This window comes from Dipodomys merriami, unplaced genomic scaffold (genome assembly GCF_024711535.1).
Source record: "Dipodomys merriami isolate MVZ:Mamm:240054 unplaced genomic scaffold, mDipMer1.0.p SCAF_2, whole genome shotgun sequence".
Classification (NCBI taxonomy): Eukaryota; Metazoa; Chordata; class Mammalia; order Rodentia; family Heteromyidae; genus Dipodomys; species Dipodomys merriami.
Window position 1 is genome coordinate 73,166,170 of NW_027203381.1, and position 19,234 is coordinate 73,185,403.

Genomic DNA, 19,234 nt, shown 5'->3' on the forward strand with positions numbered 1-19,234 from the left:
AGCTGAAGGCTGGCTCTGGCAAAAGTTAATGAGACTCCATCTCAACAAACAAGCTGCAAACATAGCTGCATGGGTGGCATAACTAGGAGGTAGAAGTATAAGGCTGGCTGGGCAACAGCTAAACACTATCTGAAAAGGTAAATTGGGCTGGAGGCATGGCTCAAGTGGTAGAGTGCATGCCTAGCAAATGTGAAACCCTAAGTTCAAACTCAAGTACCACCTAAACAAAATTGAAAAATAGCTGAAAGTCAAAGGGGCTGTATGGATGGTTCATGTGGTAGAACTCCTGACTAGCAAGGGAAAGGCTTAAATTTCAGTACAGAAACAAATTTACATTTTAAATATCCTTTCCACTCTCTAGTCATTAATTTTGACTCACTCTTTAATGAACTAAAAAGCAGTGAAATAACCATATAGGAATGTGTATGAGTGACCTAATTCTTAAATTCTGACATCTAAGAATATCTTTTTTATGACTTTATTGGAGCTTGAATTCAAGGCCTCAAACTCTCACTTGCCTTTTTTGCTCAAGGCTGATGCTCTACCACCTGAGCTATACCTTCACTTTCAGTTGTTTTTTTTTTACTGGCTAATTGAATATAAGAATCTCATGGACTTTTCTGCTCGTGTTGGCTTCTAATTATGATCCTTATTTTTTCAGTTTCCCCGGTAGCTAGGATTATAGGCATGAGACATCAGCACTGGGCTAAAAGTGACTTCCTATCAAACTGACATTTCATGAATACATAATTCATAGATCAATCACACGCATATCCTTGTTCAGATGCAGCATTATTATCTTCAGAGTTTTAGTGTGATATGACAGCTAAAAGTAATATAAATGTTGCTCCTTTGTAGCTCACTTGCTTTCCTTGCTTGCATGCTTAGAATATTATCACAAGTGTAATTCAGCACAGGTCAAATCAAAAGGGTATGTATTTAGAATCATCTCAGTATCATCAGATGCTTTTAGAAGAGAACCTCATACATGAGAACTTGTCTAATCCACAAATTCCTTACATTTTGGTGTCTGAAAATGTATCACATAAGGTGTTATGGAAGCATAGGAATGGTTCTCCATTTCTCTCTAAGATAGACATAACTTTGGGGAGTAGAGAAAATGATCAGATGCCACACACTGAAAAAAAATACTAAAATCGTTTTTGTGGAGACACAGTCTTGTCATCTAGCATTCAAGAAGCTGAGGGGAGGAGAATCATGAGTTCAGGATAAGCTTGTGAGACCCTGTCTCAGAAAACAAAAAAACCTTTAAAAATGTTTGACTCCTCATTTCAAAAGAAACTTCAGCATAACAGCTTTCAGTAAAAGCAGGTATGTTCTGTATTGCTATCACAAAAAGATAAGCCTGTTTTAGTAGCAACTCTGAATGTATGAGTTTGCTTTAGTTCAGTAATAAATGACATAGAGGTAGTTCCCAACTAAGCAGTGACCAGTAAAACAAATACAAACAAAGACAAATTAACTGAAGATAGATTAGAGAGAAGAAAGAGAGAAACAAAGCAGGAAAAAGTAAACTAAAAAGTTATAAATATTTCAAAACCATGACTACAGAAACTCCTATGGTATGGTAGAATAAAAATTTTACCATTACTAAAACCTTGAAGCAACCAAGTTTTGGTAAGAGAGTACATAAATAAAGTATGGAACATTAGACATGAAGAAGAGATGGGTTAATGTACCATGAAAATCAGAGAGGACACTTAAATGCATTAAGAGTAAAGGCCACTTACTATATGATTCTAACCATAGGACATTTAGGAAGAGAAAACTAAGGAAACAAAGAGTGAATCCTGATGTAAACTATGACCTGTCATGATAATATTTCAATGCAAGTTCATCAGTTATCAGAAATATACCATTAATCTGGTTGGGATACTGATTTGAGAGTTAGAGTACTCTCTAAATTTAGAACTCTTTAGATTTTCTGTTCAGTAGAACTCCTTTCAAAAAATTAAGAAGATGTAATCCTTGCTGTAATTCTAGCTACTTGGGAGATGGAGATCAGGAAGATCAAGGTTCAAGGCCAGGCCAGGCTCAGAAAAAAATTGAGAGATCAAATATCCACAAATAAAAATCAAAAAGTGTGTGCCTGTTATCTCAATGATAAAGGAAGTAGAAAGAGGCGAATCATGGTCCTGGTAGGCTCTGGCACAAATGTGAAACCCTTATCTATAAAATAACTAAAAGACAAAAAGGGCTAGAGGCATGATTCAGATGGTAGAGTGTCTGCCTAGCAAGCACACGTCTCTGGGTTCAAATTCCAAAATAAACAAGAAAATAAGAACTTGCTGATAAAGGGCTTCAACTGTATTATTTACAATTTCTCCAAAATTCAAAAACATCCTTAATATTTAACTGCTTGTTTTTCTCTTGAAAGCAAAATAAATTAAAATAGTAGGAGATAACAAAAGTTGTTTCATTAAAGTAATTGATTAAATTAAACTCTACACAAAATTATAGAGACTTTTTATAAAGAAAGCATTTTCAACCAAAATGTAAGGAATTATCAGATAGGAAGAGCTCAAATATTATTAAAAATATAATAATACCACAAGGACACTTATCACAAATCATTAGTTTGAGCATTTCACAAGCAGAGACAACAGCACAATAAAATAATACTGACTTTTGGTTCTGGAATGCTTAACTTAATCACTTGTTAATTATACCTGGGGCAAATTACTTAATCTCAAGTCTGTTTTCTAACCTATCAAACTTCTTGACAGTTATGGGAAGGCAGAATGACAAAAATAAATGACAATACTGATACACAAAAAAAAGTTAGAAACTGAATCAAATTTAATGTCTTTTATCGTCAAAAGTTACATAACTTCCCGTCAGTTTTTATTCTTAATGCAAAATAAATGATCACATGATTTCTAAACATTCTATTTACAGCTAAATATTGCTTCAGTCATCACTGTCACTTCCTGATTCACTCAGCTGCAAATCATTTCCTAAAATAAAAAATAACAAAACTGTAGCAATTAAATGTGTAAAACAGTAAAATATTCATTTTGTACAACATAAATATAATGTAAAACCTAACACCAAAGTGATTCTGCCTAGCTAGCATTTTGTAATAATCAGGTGCTTATCTTATTACTAAGTAACATAATTAGTAATTCAAATAATAATCCAGAAAGAAAACAATATACCATCAAACTTCAGCATAGTTTCAATATCCTCTGTCATCTATTTTAGGGTTCTTTCACACACCAGTATCAATCTTGTTTTTATACCTCTGACTCATTACAGCAAGAAATGAGAGAAGATGCAGTTTAGATCAAACTATCATTCTAAAGGGTGAAAAAAACTTTTTATTTAAAACACAATAAAAAACATTAAGGAATACATGACAAGAATTACCATCGATTATTTCTGTACTGATTACATTGGTAATTCAGCTGTGTACTTAGTCATAGAACTGACATTTCAATGTAAAGACAATAAAAATATATATAACATAATGCAAAGTAGACATAAATACTATAAAAATAAAAATAGCCAAGTAGAGTGGTGGAAAGGACTGTTTTAGTTAGGGTAACTAGAGGATGATAGCTGAACAGAAATCCAAGTGTAGAAAGTCATAAAAAATGAGAGTGGGATGCGGAGTCTAATCTAAAAGAATAGCAAGTGCAAATGTACCAAGGCTGGCTGGGATATATGACCTGCAAGAAGGCCAAATGGAATCAATAGATGAAGAACACAATGTTAGGAAATTAGGTCAGAAAGGTAATAGTAAAAAGTCTGAATTTTGGGCTGGGAAGGTGGCTCAGTGGTACAGCGCTTGCCTTGCATGCATGAGGCCCTGGGTTCAATTCCCCAGCACCACATAAGCAAAAGGAAAGCCGGAAGTGGCTCTGTGGCTCAAGTGGTAGAGCGCTAGCCTTGAGCTGAAGAGCTGAGGGACAGCGCCCAGGCCCAGAGTTCAGGCCCCACGACTGGACCAAAAAAAAAAAAGTCTGAATTTTGTTTGAAATATAATGAAAATTCATGGATTTTTTTTTTTTGGTCAGTTGTGGGCTTCAACTCTGGGCCTGGGCACTGTCCCTGAGTTTTTCAACTCAAGGCTAGCACTCTATCACTTGAGCCACAGCACCACTTCTGGTGTTCTGGTGGTTCATTGGAGAGTCTGATGAACTTTGTTTCCCAAGCTGGCTTTGAATCGCGATCCTCATCTGAGATCTGAGGATCTAGGATTTCAGGCATGAGCCACTGATGCCCAGCTCATGGAGTATTTTTAAGCAGACAATTAACTTGAATTGTATATTGGTGAAAGCACTATAATGGTATGGACATAACATGGAAGCAGGAAGAAGAGTTGAATCTGTTATAGTTTTGACAGATTTGATTCTAGTTGGCCAGCAGAGGCTACCATTTCATCCTTGATGTTCTATAGTTAAGCTATGGTATGCTGAGGTCTAGCTTTATTCTTATTTATCCAAACTTTTAGCTGGAATAAAGCAACATTTTTCTTCAATCTGGAAAATTCTTATGGTTGAGTTTTTATATTATCCTGCCTATGCCAGAATTCCTATCATATAATGTGCCGTCTTCTGTACCTATCTCACCTATTGTTGATCTGTTTCCATATAATTCTTTATCTTCATTTTGTATTGTGCTTTGATATTGTTCCTTAGTATTATTTTCCATTTCACTAATTCATTCTTTTTTTTTCCTCTCATCACAGTTTATTTCTATTAGGACATAAATGGCAACTTAAAGCTATCAAGGGATGGGATAGTAGGGGAAAAACAAAGTAGGGGATAATAATGCTTGGTAGGAAATGCACTCACCACCCCACTCATATAACTAGAACCCCTCTGTACAGTATCCTTATATAAATTTTTAAAAGCTATTTTCTTTAAATAGTAATGGTTGTATATCTATTTTCCCTTTACAATGTAAGATCTGTGAGATTACTGTGATCTTAGCATAGTCTCTGTCTCTTATAGATGAGTATAGCTATAAATGCATATATACACTAATTCATTCTTAAAATATTTTTATTCCTACTTGGGTATTCAATATGTTGTAGAGCTCAGTAGTTCTTGAGAAGTTTCCTTTCACTCATTCCCATTCAGTACAACAAAGTTGAGCTGCCAAGGCTCTATGCTAAAAAAAAAAAAATCTACACTGAGGGGCTGGGAAGGTGGCTCAGTGGTAGAGCACTTGCCTTGCATGCATGAGGCCCTGGGTTCGATTCCTCAGCACCACATAAGCAAAAAGAAAAAAGCCGGAAGTGGCACTGTGGCTCAAGTGGTAGAGCGCTAGCCTTGAGCTAAAGAGCTGAGGGACAGCGCCCAGGCCCAGAGTTCAGGCCCTTGACTGGAACCCCCGCCCCCCTAAAAAAAAAATCTACACTGAAAAGTTTAGAGCAGGAAAGGTGACAAATTATATTTGATGTGTGAAAAGATGTTTGTTCAATGTACATAGTGGATCAAAAATGGCCTTGAGTAGATAAAAAGTAAAACAGAAAATTACTACAAGCTGAACTGGGGTAATGTAGTGAAGATGAAGAGAAGTGGATGACTATGAAAAATTCAAGAAGTAAAACCAAGAGGACTTGGTGAAGGATTTGCTGCACTGGAAAGAAAGAGGAGAAGTCATTCAACTTTAGAATGCAATCAGGCTTCTGGTTCGTATAATTTGATGACTGTTGTCTTTCAATAAGACAAAACATGGTTAGCCAAAGATTAGGAGTTTGTTTTAAACAAAGTGAATTTGAAGTGCCCTTTACTAGCAGATGTGTAAGGCATATGTATCTAGACCTCCAAGGTCTGCATAAGTGCTGTGCATTGGTAAGCGATCTCTCTCTCTATAAGCGTTGATTACAAGCAAAACATGAAGATTATTGAGAGAAAAAAGATGAAATAAGAAAAAAAAGTAGCAACCCTTAAGCAACTTGAGATTTTAAATCTACAAAGGAGGGAGAGGGGAAATATCCAGAGAGATGAGAGAAAAAAAAAACCACAGGAAGGCATTATATGTTATAGAGTCAAAAGAAATTGAATAATTCAATAAAAATATAATGGTTAATACTGTCAAATAAATAAAATAGAAATCTTTTTCTTTACCCAAATTTTAGATCATAACCAACAGAGCTCCACTGTGAATTCGAACTTTTCTATTAGTACATGTTTATATATACTTACGTAAAGTATTCATCAGAAGGCCATTGTTGTCATAAAATGTATTATGACTAGCATCTATATCAGAAGTCCTGTATTGAGGTATGGTAGACATGGTAGGATGCTCTGAGATGTAATTCCCTGCATTAGAAGAAGATCTGCCCTCTTCATCTTCAGAATCACTAGAACTATCTTCACTACTTGAAGATGTGGAACTTTTGGAATCTGATGAACTATCACAACTACTCATCTGGTCCATTACACTAGCTTCTGCTTTAAGTTCTGAAAACAAAACAGAAATGTATGGTAGGTTAAATAAATAGTATCAAATATATATATATATATTAAAATGGGGATATTCTATTTCTAAGAAACTACCAAAGAATACATATGATCAAACACACATTTAGTCTAGGCTATACAGTAAGACTCTGTTTCAAAAAACCAAAATACAAGCTGCCAGGTGCCTGTGGCTCACACCTGTAATACTAACTAATCAAGAGACCTTGATCTGAGGATCACAGTTCAAAGCCAGCCCTGGAAGGAAAGACAGTAGGACTCTTATTTCCAATTAATCACAGAAAAATCTGGAAGTGGTGCAGCGGCTCGACTGGTAGAGTGCTAGCCTTGAGCAAAAGGAGCTCAGGGACAACAAATGCCCAGGCCCAGAGTTCAAGGCCCGGAAACAGCAAAACCAAAACAAAACAAACAAAAATATATAAGCAATGTTTACATCTAAATTGTACATTTGTCTATGCAACTGTACTTAAATATACATGTATCTTCAGCAATGCACAATAAATAATATGAAAAATTAAAAACCAATTTTGTTAGAAATTGTCTTCTTATTCTTATTCCCATAATACATACATATGAATATGTACATATGTACATACATGTGAATTTCATTCTTTTCCTAGAAAATATTTTGCTGAAAATATTTGATGAAGGTTTCTGCCCTGTTTCCTTAGTGGGGAAATACTTTCTAGTTTTTTAAAAACCAGATTCTATTATAATGTTGGTTGTAAATATTTCTGTAGATAAAAAGAATAATAATGATTATGTCTTATTTGGCTTAGAGCTTTTTCAAGTTCTTTTTAAGACACAAAGTATTATGGTCAAAAAGACCTTCAGTTAATGTAGATAAGCCTTAATAATTTTTTCCATTTAGTGAACTGAAGTACAGAAAGATTAAAAGCTATCATCTACTAAGGGATAAAGCTACCTTGTGACTTTCCAGTCAGTATTTTTTCTAGTATATGATACAAATGTCAAGCAACTGAACAAAAATTTTAATCCAAAACACGATATTCTCAGCTGCTACATTACTACCTAATACGATTTTTGTATGTTTCCTGTCTTGTGATTGTTTCTAGCTTGCTTCTGCATTCTCCCAGAGATGAGACATACCAGCTTTTTTTCTATTTGATTATATCAATTACATTTTCTTCCTAAGTTCTTTGCACTAAATATTTGCTTTGCTTCATCCCAGGACTTTCTTTGCTGCTGGTATTGCTTAACACATAATTATATATATGTATATATATATATATAAACACATAATTATATATGTATATATCAGATATATATCAGAGTTACATGAATTTTAATAATAAGTATTCACCTGACATTGAGATCCATTCACATGAATGCTCATTCTGTGCTTTTCTCCCATCAGTACGTACCATGTGACTTTTATTACCAAAGGTTTCTGTCTTGTGTGTCTACTTTCTTACATCAACAAGTAAGCAGTCTTCTTTTTCCCCCAGGCTTGAACTCAGCCTGGGTGCTGTCCTTGAGCCTCTTTGTACTCGAGGCTAGCACTCCATCACGAGCCACAGCACTACTTTCAGCTTTTTCTGAGTAGTTTATTGGAGATAGGAATCTTATGGACTTTTCTGCCCGGGGTTGGCTTCAAACAGTGATCTCTCAGTTCTCAACCTGCTAAGAAGCTGGGGTTGGAGGCGTGAGCCACAAGGCCCAGCTAAGCAGTCATTTTTGAACCAATCTGGAGCTCCTTCTTTTCTTTGATTCTCCATTATATAAATATAAGTTGGTTATCCATTTTCTACTCATGGGTATTTGGTTTTTTTCATTGTTAGCTATTATAAAGTTATTAACAAAATTCTTCTATATGTTTCTCCATGAATATATACATCCATTTCTTTTGGGCAAAAAGTTAGTTAGCTAAATCCCTAAGTTATAAGGAACTTACACTTTCCAAAATTCTACTACAGCCAAGTACCAGTGGCTCATGCCTGTTATCCTAGCTACTCAGGAGGCTGAGATCTGAGATTCAAGGTTCAAAGCCAGCCTGAGTAGGAAAAATCTGTGAAACTCTTTCTCTAATAAACCATCAGAAAACTGCAAGTGACTGTAGAACACTAGCCTTGAGGTGAAGAGCTGAGGGACAGTGCCCAGGCCCAGAGTTCAGGCCCCACGACCGGACCCAAAAAATAAAAATAAAAGAGTCACAGATCCTTCATAACATACTTGGTATAGAAAACTATTTAAATTTTGCCTTTACTAATGGTTGCACAACATCTATAGTTTTCAGTTTTTTTTCTCTGATAAGTGATGGTATGAAATGATTTTTTACATACTCATAGCCACTTGAATATTTCCTTTTGTAAAATGTTTCTTCAAATATTTTTTTCTAATTTATTTGTCTTTTTCTCATTCATTTTTAAGCATTATTTATAGCTAGTTCTTCTGGCTATCAGTCCTTTGTCAGACATATGCACTGTGAAAACTTTCTTAAAGTTTATTCAAGTCTTTAGAGCTAGGCTTTTTCTTACTTTATTAATGGAATCTTCTATTGAAATTCTAAATCTCTGATAAGACAGCTCTTTTTCAGATTAGTTTAAATGTGACCCTCAAAGGACTCCTTCCCGCTCCCCCCAACCATTGTTGCCTGCTCTATTTTCACTTACTTCATTTGGATATATATTCTGTTTTTTACTCTGTGTCTCTCATCTTCATCTACAATTCCAAATGTAAACAGTATAAGAAGAAATTTTATCCTGGTCATGTTGTGTAATGCTTTTTGTATAGTGTTGAACTTGTTACTCTTTCCTTGAGAATTTGAGTTTAAGATTATGAGGGACTCTGGACTCTAGTTTTATTTTTCTTGTACTTTCCTTATCTAGTTTGTGTGTTCAGGTATTATTAGCCTCATAAATGAGGCATTAGTCAGCCTTTTGCTTCTGTAATAAATACCCGAGGTAATCATCTTATGAAATGAAAGGGTTTATTTTGGCTCATAGTTTGGCTCATATTCTATTAGCCATCAATTTTAGACTTCTGGTAGGATAACAGATGGAAATGGCAGGAAGTCTATGGTTGAACAAGCTGTTTGTCTCATGGTCTAGTAACTGAAGAGAGGAAGGGGAAGTGGCTGGGGATCTAACATCCTCTTTCAAGGGAAAATCCCCAATGACAGATAGACCCCACTTTAAAGATTTCACCTCTTCCCTTCAGTGCCATAGGCAGGGCACCATTTATTTTTTTTTAACACTCAAGCCTTTGGAAGATACATCAACCTTAGCACCTGTTTTGCTATTTTCTACAAGATATTTGTGTAGAATTGGTAATAATACTCAATAGACTTTACTAATAAACCCATGTAAGCCTGGCTCTTTTTTGGATGCTTTTAAATTGCTAATTTGACTTCATTATGTTTACAGGTTTCAGATTGCCTAACTCATCTTGCTTGAGTTTGGGAAGATTTTTAGCTTTTGAGAAATTGATTTATTTCTTCTAAATTGTCAAATTCATGAAAATTAAATTATAAGCCTTAAAATTTATAATTCTTTTAATGGTTATTGAGACTGTAGTGAACTATTACTCTCCTGATTACTGGAGAGTATATTGTTTTCTTTATATTAGTGATTTTATCTTCTGTCATTTTATTTGTCTTTTACTAGTAGTTTATCAACGTGTGTGTGTGTGTGTGTGTGTGTGTGTGTGTGTGTGTGTGTGTGTGTGTGTGTGTGTGTGTGTGTGTGTGTGTGTGTGTGTGTGTGTGTGTGTGTGTGTGTGTGTGTGTGTGTGTGTGTGTGTGTGTGTGTGTGTGTGTGTGTGTGTGTGTGTGCCAGTCCTAGAGCTTGAGCTCAGGGCCTGCACACTGTCCCTCAGATTCTTTGTTCAAGCCTAGTGCTCTACCACTTGAGCCACAGCACCACTTTCAGCATTTTGGTGTTTAATTGGAGATTAGTATCACAGACTTTCCTGCCCAGGCTGGCTTTAAAACTGATCCTCAAATACCAGCCTCCCGAATAGCTAAGATTACAGGCATGAATCACCATGTTCAGCCCAAGAAGATCTACTTTTTCTCTTCTCTGCAACTCCAATACCACTACTGTCACACAAAACTTAGAAAACCATAATCTATTATATTTACTCTTTCAGTTGTCCTTTCTCCTTTCCTGAGGCTACCATATTTCTTCTTTTATTATTTATTTCCTTTTTGAATAACACATTCTGTGGCCAACATTTAAGGGTAGTTACCTAGCAGCAAATTCTTCTAGTTTGTTTCTTCTGGGGAAGGCTATTTCCCTCTTATTACTAAAGAATCCTTTGGGCAGATATAGAACTCATGGCTGACGTTTCTTTTAGCCTTTGAAAATGCCATACCACCTCCTTCTTATCCCCTAGATTACAGTTGAGATGTATGTATGTGTGAGGTGTGTGTAAGTATGTGCATGTATGTGTATGTGCACTGGTACTAGGGCTTCACCTTAGAGCCTCATGTTCTCACAACTTTTTCATTCACAGTTCACACTGTACCATTTGCACTATGCCTCCAGTTCTACCTATTTTCTAGTCTAGTAGAATTATTTGTCCAGGCTGAGTTCAAACCTCAATCCTCAGATCTCAGCCTCCTGAACTCAGAGCCTCATGCTTATTAGGCTGATTCTCTACCTTGGGTCACACGCCCATCCTAAGCCACAAGTGTTTGTTTTTTTTTTAATTAGTATATATGTATTCTATTCTTCCATCTGAGGCACCTAGCCTCAGTTGAGCAATTTGATGTTATTTGTAAGGTATTAGTCTACAGGTAATATGTTATTTCTCTCTTGCTTTCAGAATTTTTGCCTTTGCCTTTAGTTTTCAGAAGCTTGATTGTGATATATTTTGGCAGTTGTTTATGTGGGTATATCATATTTCACATTTGTTAGGCTTTTTGAATCTACAGGTTATACCTTTCATTAAATACAGGATGTTTCAGAGCCTTGTTTTAATATTCTTTTTGCCCTACTCTCTCTTCTTTGAGGTTGACTGCTACCAATGTTAAATCTTTTGCCATTCTTCCGCAGACCCTTGGGGCTCTGTTCATTTTGTTTCAATCCATTTTCTATTTAGATTGAAGGAATTAAATAAATCCTCAAGTTCACTGATTCTATTTATTTGTAGTAATTGAACCCATCCAGTGAGGTTTTTTGGGTTTGTTACTTCTAAAATTTCCACTGGTTTTTGTTTTTAACTTCTATTTGTCTAATGTGCTTTCTATTTTTTAGTTGTTTCAAGAGAACTTGTAATTAAGTTGTTTTTGAAAGCTGTTTTAAACTTATCAGATAATTCTAACATCAGCTAACATCTGACTCATTCAAGTTGAATTTAGTGTAAGTTCACTTTTTTCTTATTCAAAATTTGATTTTTTCTAATTTATGACTATTATAAATAGTTTCCTACTATAGCTTAGATTTTTTTTTTTTCTAATGAAGATCTATTTAAAACTTTTACTTAGCAAGCAGTTTGTTTAGTCTTGGCACGCAGATTCTTGTGTCCTTTGGACTGTGGTTCTAATGACAATCTAATTTTCAGTGCTTTTGCCATCCTGCTTTGAATTTCTTAATAATTCTCCAGTAGCTAGAGTTCCCAATAGTATCTGCTGCTCATCTGAAGGAAAGAAGGAAGGTTAACAGGCAGGGAAAGGGGTGGGAAATCTCTGGCCTAATTTGAATAAAGAATACTTTATGACCAGGTAAAAACCTGTTTATATCTTCTACTAACTATATCTTCTCAGTTCCCTGTTCATTTGCAGCCATCTTAGACATCTACAGTCTCTCCATATATAAAGAATTTTGAGGAACTGGAAGGATGGCTCAAGTGGTAGAGTGCCAGCTTTGACTGAAAAAGTCAAGTGAGAGTGTAAGGCCTTGAGTTTAACTCTGTATCAGCACTAAAACAAAATAAAAGCAAACATACAAAAACAATTTTGATAGGAAGATGCTGGATAAAATTGAATATGAATAATCACAGTTGACAAAAAAGAAAACTATTGTTATATACATCTAAACAGCCACTTTTTGTTACACTGCATAATAAAAATATTGAAATCTTTTATATGATATAGTCTTATTTATGTAAGATCCTAAACCATAAGCTATACCCTTGCCCCAGAAAAGTATATAATTGCACAAAAAATTATACTCATTAAAAGTTTATGGTTAGTTTCATTGTTAATTAAAATAAAAAGTTTACTTAATATATTTCATATCTATCTCTTATAAAAAGGGCATTATGCAGTTAGATTTTACCTCTTTCAATGTCATCCATTAGAGATGGTGAGGACATCTTGTTCTCAGAGGGAGAATGCTTTACAAAATTTGGAGTTCGAGTTGAATTCCACATTTGCTGCTGCTGCTGCTCTATACGATACTGAATTTTACTGCTTCCTTCACCTCTGCAATTAAGAACACCAAAGATCAAAACAGGTACACCAATGTAATAATGTCAAAGCTACCAAACCTGACCACTTATTCTTCTGCTTAGAAATATTTTCAATGACATTCAAGAATTAAAATGTTAATTTAATTAAATTAAAAAAATAGTTATCACTGCCTTCTAGATGTATGCCATATACATGGAATCACAGAGGAATATAAATGTGAATCAAAACTAAGCTACTGCTCAAACTGAGCACATAACCCATTCACAAATGACTAAAGAGAAAAAGGAAAGTGCATAAGGGATACAACATAGTCTCAATTTCTAAATTCATCATTTCTATTAAAACAAAAACATTTCCACATTTTACATTCGTAATTTCAAGGCAGAAATGATAATAAAGGAGATTCATATACTTGTATTTTAGCATCTTGAATACAAATGTATGCCAATAAAATTATGCTTGGCTTCTATCACTCCCATTCTCAGCACCAAATCCTTTTCAGTACTTTCTTTTTGAAGTAGTATCTTACTTTTCTCCTTATTTTTTTCCTCAAAATTCCTGGCTTCCACATTTTCCCATTTCACAAACTGTTTCACTATACTTGGTTTCTCTGCAGGATTAATGTTTCAAAAGAAAGATGTAAACATGCCAATCCCTGGTTAAAAAGATTTTTAATATGTAACCACTGCTAGCAAGGAAATGTCCTACTTTCTTAGTTAATACTTACGGCATTAACCTTAAACTCCCTTTGCAACTTTACCTCGAATCCAGTATTAACATTATCTCCCCCCTTTCTAACATTTATACATAGGTTCAAAGAGAAATGTCTGCTTTATTCAAATAGTTCTTACCCACTAGCCCTGAAGAAAGTCAGATACATTCCTACCTTCAAATTTTGATTATATATCCTTGTACCTTTTCTGATCACCTTAAATCAGTTTTTTTCCCCCAAACTTTTCTAGTAGTAAGAATCAAAGGGGATACGGGATGGGGAAGATAGTGGGATATTAACAGAGCTTCAAAATTCCTTCTCTGAGTTAAGGTTGGTGTGGGAATTTCTATTTTTAACAAATAATCAAGGTAATTCTTAGAATCTTATCTTCTCTCAAGAAACATCATCAATAAGGCTTCTTTGAATGCCCTCATGAACTATGAACTCTCCCTTGCCTTAATTCCTACAATAATTTTTATTTGCCTAGCTTTTAGGGAATGTACTTTTATATTGCAGGATAAATTCAAAAAAGGATTTAAGATGGATGTATTTTCCTGTTGATTTCTAAAATTAAATGATCTTTTAATATGATTAAAATGTGTCCAGAGGAATCTTCAAACACAGGACAATTTGTAGGAGTTGAAAAAAAAAACAGTAAAAGATTTTTTTGCCACACACAGAAATAACTTTATATAATAATCTGATTTAATTTGCTAACTTTCCTCCTGATATTGACTTAAAATCATTTATTTCATTGAAGGACCTACCTTGTTTTTTTTACAGTGATGTTGCTGCTGAGTTTTTCTAGCCGACATTCTCCAGTATCATGATTAATAATCAAAATGCATTCTTTTAAATAAGGTCTCTTTGAGCCTTTGAAAACAGTTACTGGTGGAGTTGAACCCTGTTTAAAAAGTTAATTATCATTATCATAGAAATTCAGTTGGGATTGGCTTTGAATTCTTCTGGTACTGTGTTTCTCAATTAATAGCATATTCCTAAGTCACTTATAAACTATGTAAGTTTACTACCAAAGGAGTATGTTTTAACAGTAAAAAGAGAGATTGGTTTTTAAAAAAAGAAAAAAACAGACTGGGATTTCCATGCAGCTATCACTGCATAAAGGGAAAAGAGGAAGCAACTATCCTGAACCAATAATGTAAAATTTGTGGTGGTGGTCTATAATGTGCAATTGGGATTATATCATATTTCCTTGCTTCCTCCTTCTTCCTGTTTTTAAAATTTATTTTTTCAGCTGGCCTAGGTGGCTCACACCTGTAATCCTAGCTACTCAGGAGGCTGAGATCTGAGGATCGAGATTCAAAGCCAGGCTGGGCAAGAAAATCCCTGAGACTCTTATCTCCAATAAACCACTAGAAAATTGGAAATGGCACTGTGGCTCAAATGGTAGAATGCTAGCCTTGGGCTAAAGAGCTCAGGGATAGTGCCCAGGCCCAGAGTTCAAGCCCATGACTGACACAAAAAAAAATTATTTATTATTCATTCATTTTTCGTGGTACTAAGGATTGAATTCAGGGCCTTAAGGTTGCTCAGTGTGGATACCTCTTGAGCCACACTTTTTCCCAGCCCTATTTTTTGCTGATTATTTCAGATGAAGTCTTTTTTATTTCAAAGATGAAGACCATTTCTTCGTGGGCTGGTTTTGAACTGGTATCTGTTGGATCTCAACCTCCTGACTAGCAAGAATTACTAGACATAAGCCGACAGTACTCGGTAAATTTCATTATTAAACTTTAACATGTTCTTTTTTTTGGGGGGGGGGGTCCAGTCCTGAGGCCTGAACTCTGGGCCTGAGCGCTGTCTCTCAGCAATTCAGCTCAAGGCTAGCGCTCTACCACTTGAGCCACAGCGCCACTTCCGGCTTTTTTCTTTTTGCTTATGTGGTGCTGAGGAATCGAACCCAGGGCCTCAGGCATGCAAGGCAAGTGCTCTACCACTGAGCCAACTTCCCAGCCCCTTAACATGTTCTTAAAGTGGGTCCTCTCTATGCAGATTAAGGGGAAAAAATTCCTAGCAAGGAACACCTGGTACACCAAACCCCTGATTAATTTTAGTATCACTAAATATAAGCATATCACATAAATATAAGCATGCAATATAAATATAAGCATACAATATAAATATATTCTTATATAATATAAATTCTTAAATAAATATATTCTTATATATTTATATTGTATGCTTATATTTATATTGTATGCTTATATATAATATATATTTATATTGCATATAATTTAATATTTAAATACAATATAAATATTTAAATACAATATAAAAATATACTTATATACAAAATATATATTTATATTGTATGCTTATATTTATGTGATAACTATAAATTATAAATATATTGTATGCTTTATGATACAACATAAGAGATAGTACACCGGATTGCCCATACATTACTCCTGCCAACAAACAAAAACTTGAAAGAACAGAATTTTTAGCTGGGTCCTGGTGGCTCACACTTGTAATCCTACTTACTTAGGAGGCTGAGATCTGAGGATTGAAAGTCTATGAGACTATGATCTCCAATTAACTACCAAAAGCCAGAAATGGAGCTAAGCTGTAGCTCAAAGTGTTAGAGCACTAGCCTTGAGCACAGAAGCTCAAGGACAGCATGGAGGCCCTGAGTTCAAGCCCCAGGACTGGAAAAAAGAAAAAGAAAAACGAAGAGGACTCTTATTAAACCCCAAAGAATAATTACCATTTATAGGAATTATGGGTACTACAGAAAACAGTTAAATAGTACAGCAATTCTAACCCAGGGTCTCCAATAAGCCAATGAAATAAAAGGAGGAAGAGACTTTTATGGAATAAGAGGTAAGAAATACAATATCAAAAAAATTTTAGGAATATTATTTGGATTCTAGTTAAGATATTTTAACAACAAATGTCTATGAAAAGACATTATAAAATGTAAATATAGATCATCAAGTATTATTACTAATTCTCTTAGGTTTGATAATGTGGTACTTAAGAAAAATCAAAATATCCTTCTCAGATATGCATAAATGTTTATATAAGAAACCACATAATATCTGGATTGTCTTTGAAATATGCTAAGGGGGCAGTGATAAGGGTAAAGTTAGTGAGTGAAGAGGCACATAGAAGTTCATTGCACTAAGCTGGGCACCAGTGGCTCATGCCTGTAATCCTAGCTACTCAGGAGGCTAAGGTCTGAGGATCTTCGTTTAAAGCCAGCCCCGGCAGGAAAGTCTGTGAGATTCTTATCTCCAATAAACCACTCTAAAACCAGAAGTGGCACTGTGGCTCAAATTGCTTGCCTTGAACTGAAGAGCCCAGGGACAGCGCCCAAGCCCAGAGTTCAAGCCCCACAACAACAACAACAAAAAAAAGAAAGAAAAGAAAAGAAAAAAAGAAGTTCATTGCACTAGTCTGTCTTTTATGAAGCAAGGTTAAACCTAGACCATTTCTAGTACCTACATGTGCCCGTGAGTTCCTCCCCTAACTTTTGTCACTGCCACCCCCACCCAAATCTGAAGAATTTTAACTTTATTATTCTTTTGCTTTATCTCACCTATATCTAATCCCAAACAATATATTATGTTTGCTTATTTTTGAACCTTTTAAAGTGTGTTAAAATTTTAAAGCACCAGCTATAATAATTTTTATCAAATACAATACAGTAATATTATTCAGTCAGGTTAGACGTGCTGACTTTAAAAAGACTTAAAAGTATATCATATTAAATAAGTTAGCACATTAAATTAGACATTTACTGAATGGTCAGTAGAAGAAGCATAAGACAAATTTCATGACTAAGAATGCCATAAAAGGGCAGTGGAGGCTAGGGACTTGTGAAAGATCTGAAGAGGAAGTGAGGCAAGGGCAAGAGACGGAAGTGAATTTTCTAGGTGCATAGCACACAGATGAAGACATTTGTGGTCTGGTTCTAGATGGATCAGATATGGAGCACTTAGCAGAAATCCTGGTTAACCAGAGAGCCAGGACCATGATCATGACAAAAGAAACTGGATCTCCTTGGCTGGCAAGTTTATTTTTCAGATTTCCTGGCCAAAAGAAAGTTAGTAAATGACCCCAAAATAGCTACCTAAGGACTCAAACTTGCATTTGATAAGAGATTCATGCAATGTATTTTTCTTAAAGATTTTTTTAAATGATTGTTTGGAATGGGATACATTTTTAAATTACAATGTATTATTTTACAGTGTATTATTGAAAAACAAGAACTGATCATTATTTAAAAAACAAATAACGCCCAGTACTTACCAAGACTTTTTTCAAATACACAATGAATGCTGAATACAAACAACAGAGCTATTCTGATCACAGGTCCCAAGTTTACATAATCTCTATACTTGCCTTCTACAGTCTAAATGAGTTTTATAAATTTAAACTTGGTTCTTTATTAAACTGAGCACTATTTCTACCTTTAATCTTTTATTTCTATAGTATGAAAGTACTATATTCCCTTATAGTAAGACAGTACTATATAGTAATATAGTAATGTGGTATATAGTATATAGTAATAAATATATACACTGTCCTTGTTTCTAAGCAATTATTGGAAACATCAAATCATGCCTATATTCACTGCTGTAATCTAACTTCAGAACCCTAGATTACCAACATCATCCTCTCTTCTCTCTTCCCAATACTGCTGTCCATTATGGTGACAAGAAAATGTGGTCACACTGTTTCCATAATAAAATTCCTTATGCATTTAAAATAATTTATGTGCTCAGGATAAAAGCTATAGTCCATAAATCTGTACATGGGTCCTTCACAATCTTCTCACCTCCTCTCTAATGTTCTTAACTTGCCATCCACTCTTTCTAAACCACATACAACTATGTATGGTTGGTTCATAGTGCTATCATTGGATGTGGAACATTCATCAAAGGCCCATGTTTTAAAGGTTCCTTTTCCATGTCTTATTGGAAGATAAAGTAAGTGGGACCTAGTAGGTCTTTAGTAATTAGGAGTGAGCTTTTTAAGAGGGCATTGGGGAGCTGGGTATCAGTGGCTCAGGCCTGTAATCTTTTCTCTAAGCCATACTCTCTGCAATCACTTTGTAATTACCTTGCAATCTGTGAAGGGTTGCACTGATTGATAATCTCTTTTATGACAAAGGACTGAAAATACCCTCAAGGACAAATAGAGCCTCCTTACTGTGAGATACCAAGAGATGAGAACTGGTTTATCCTGACTAGTGATGATAGTGATAACAAAACTGATTGGTGGAATTCTTTGGAGTTAGTGATAACAAAACTGATTGGTGGAATTCTTTGGAGTTTCATTCTAGTTATACACAAACTCTAACCATAATGAGAGCATATGACCAGAGCCATAAAAACAATTGATGATGGACTAACATGGACCAACAGCATGACAATGGGCTATGATCTCTGAAACTATGACCCAAATAACCTTCTTCTCTTTATAAACTTGATTTATCTCAGGGATTGGTACTAGAAGTGGGTCACTGCTATGACTATATCTGACAATGTAGAAAAACTTTTGGAAATGATTTATTGAGGGAGTTCAGAAAAGTTTAGGTGAAGCTTAATGGTTGACTCTTCTGGTCCTCAAAAGATCAAAATAGTGACAGGAATATGGACCGTAAATGCATTACTGCTCAGTTTTCAGATGGAAATAAGTAATAATTCTTACTGGGAATTAGAC

At 35.0% G+C, this 19,234-nt stretch overlaps 1 protein-coding gene and 1 long non-coding RNA gene across 3 annotated transcripts in view; one reads left to right on the plus strand and one right to left on the minus strand.

Annotated features, from left to right (window-relative positions):
• LOC138832315 (uncharacterized) overlaps positions 1–19,234 on the plus strand; it is a 32,531-nt gene that overhangs the window by 10,491 nt on the left and 2,806 nt on the right. The gene's annotated exons all lie outside the window — the stretch shown is intronic.
• Eaf2 (ELL associated factor 2) overlaps positions 2,803–19,234 on the minus strand; it is a 34,797-nt gene continuing 18,365 nt past the window's right edge. Inside the window, exons 3-6 of one of the 2 annotated variants that reach the window (XM_070030103.1) lie at positions 14,311–14,447; positions 12,698–12,843; positions 6,180–6,437; positions 2,803–2,978 (exon numbers count right to left, since the gene is read on the minus strand). In XM_070030103.1, the coding sequence (XP_069886204.1) occupies positions 2,932–2,978; positions 6,180–6,437; positions 12,698–12,843; positions 14,311–14,447 (588 nt within the window). In that variant the 3' untranslated portion in view covers positions 2,803–2,931. Of the gene's footprint in view, positions 2,979–6,179; positions 6,438–12,697; positions 12,844–13,360; positions 13,448–14,310; positions 14,448–19,234 lie in introns of those variants that run through there. The other variant, XM_070030104.1, reaches the window with a different exon arrangement.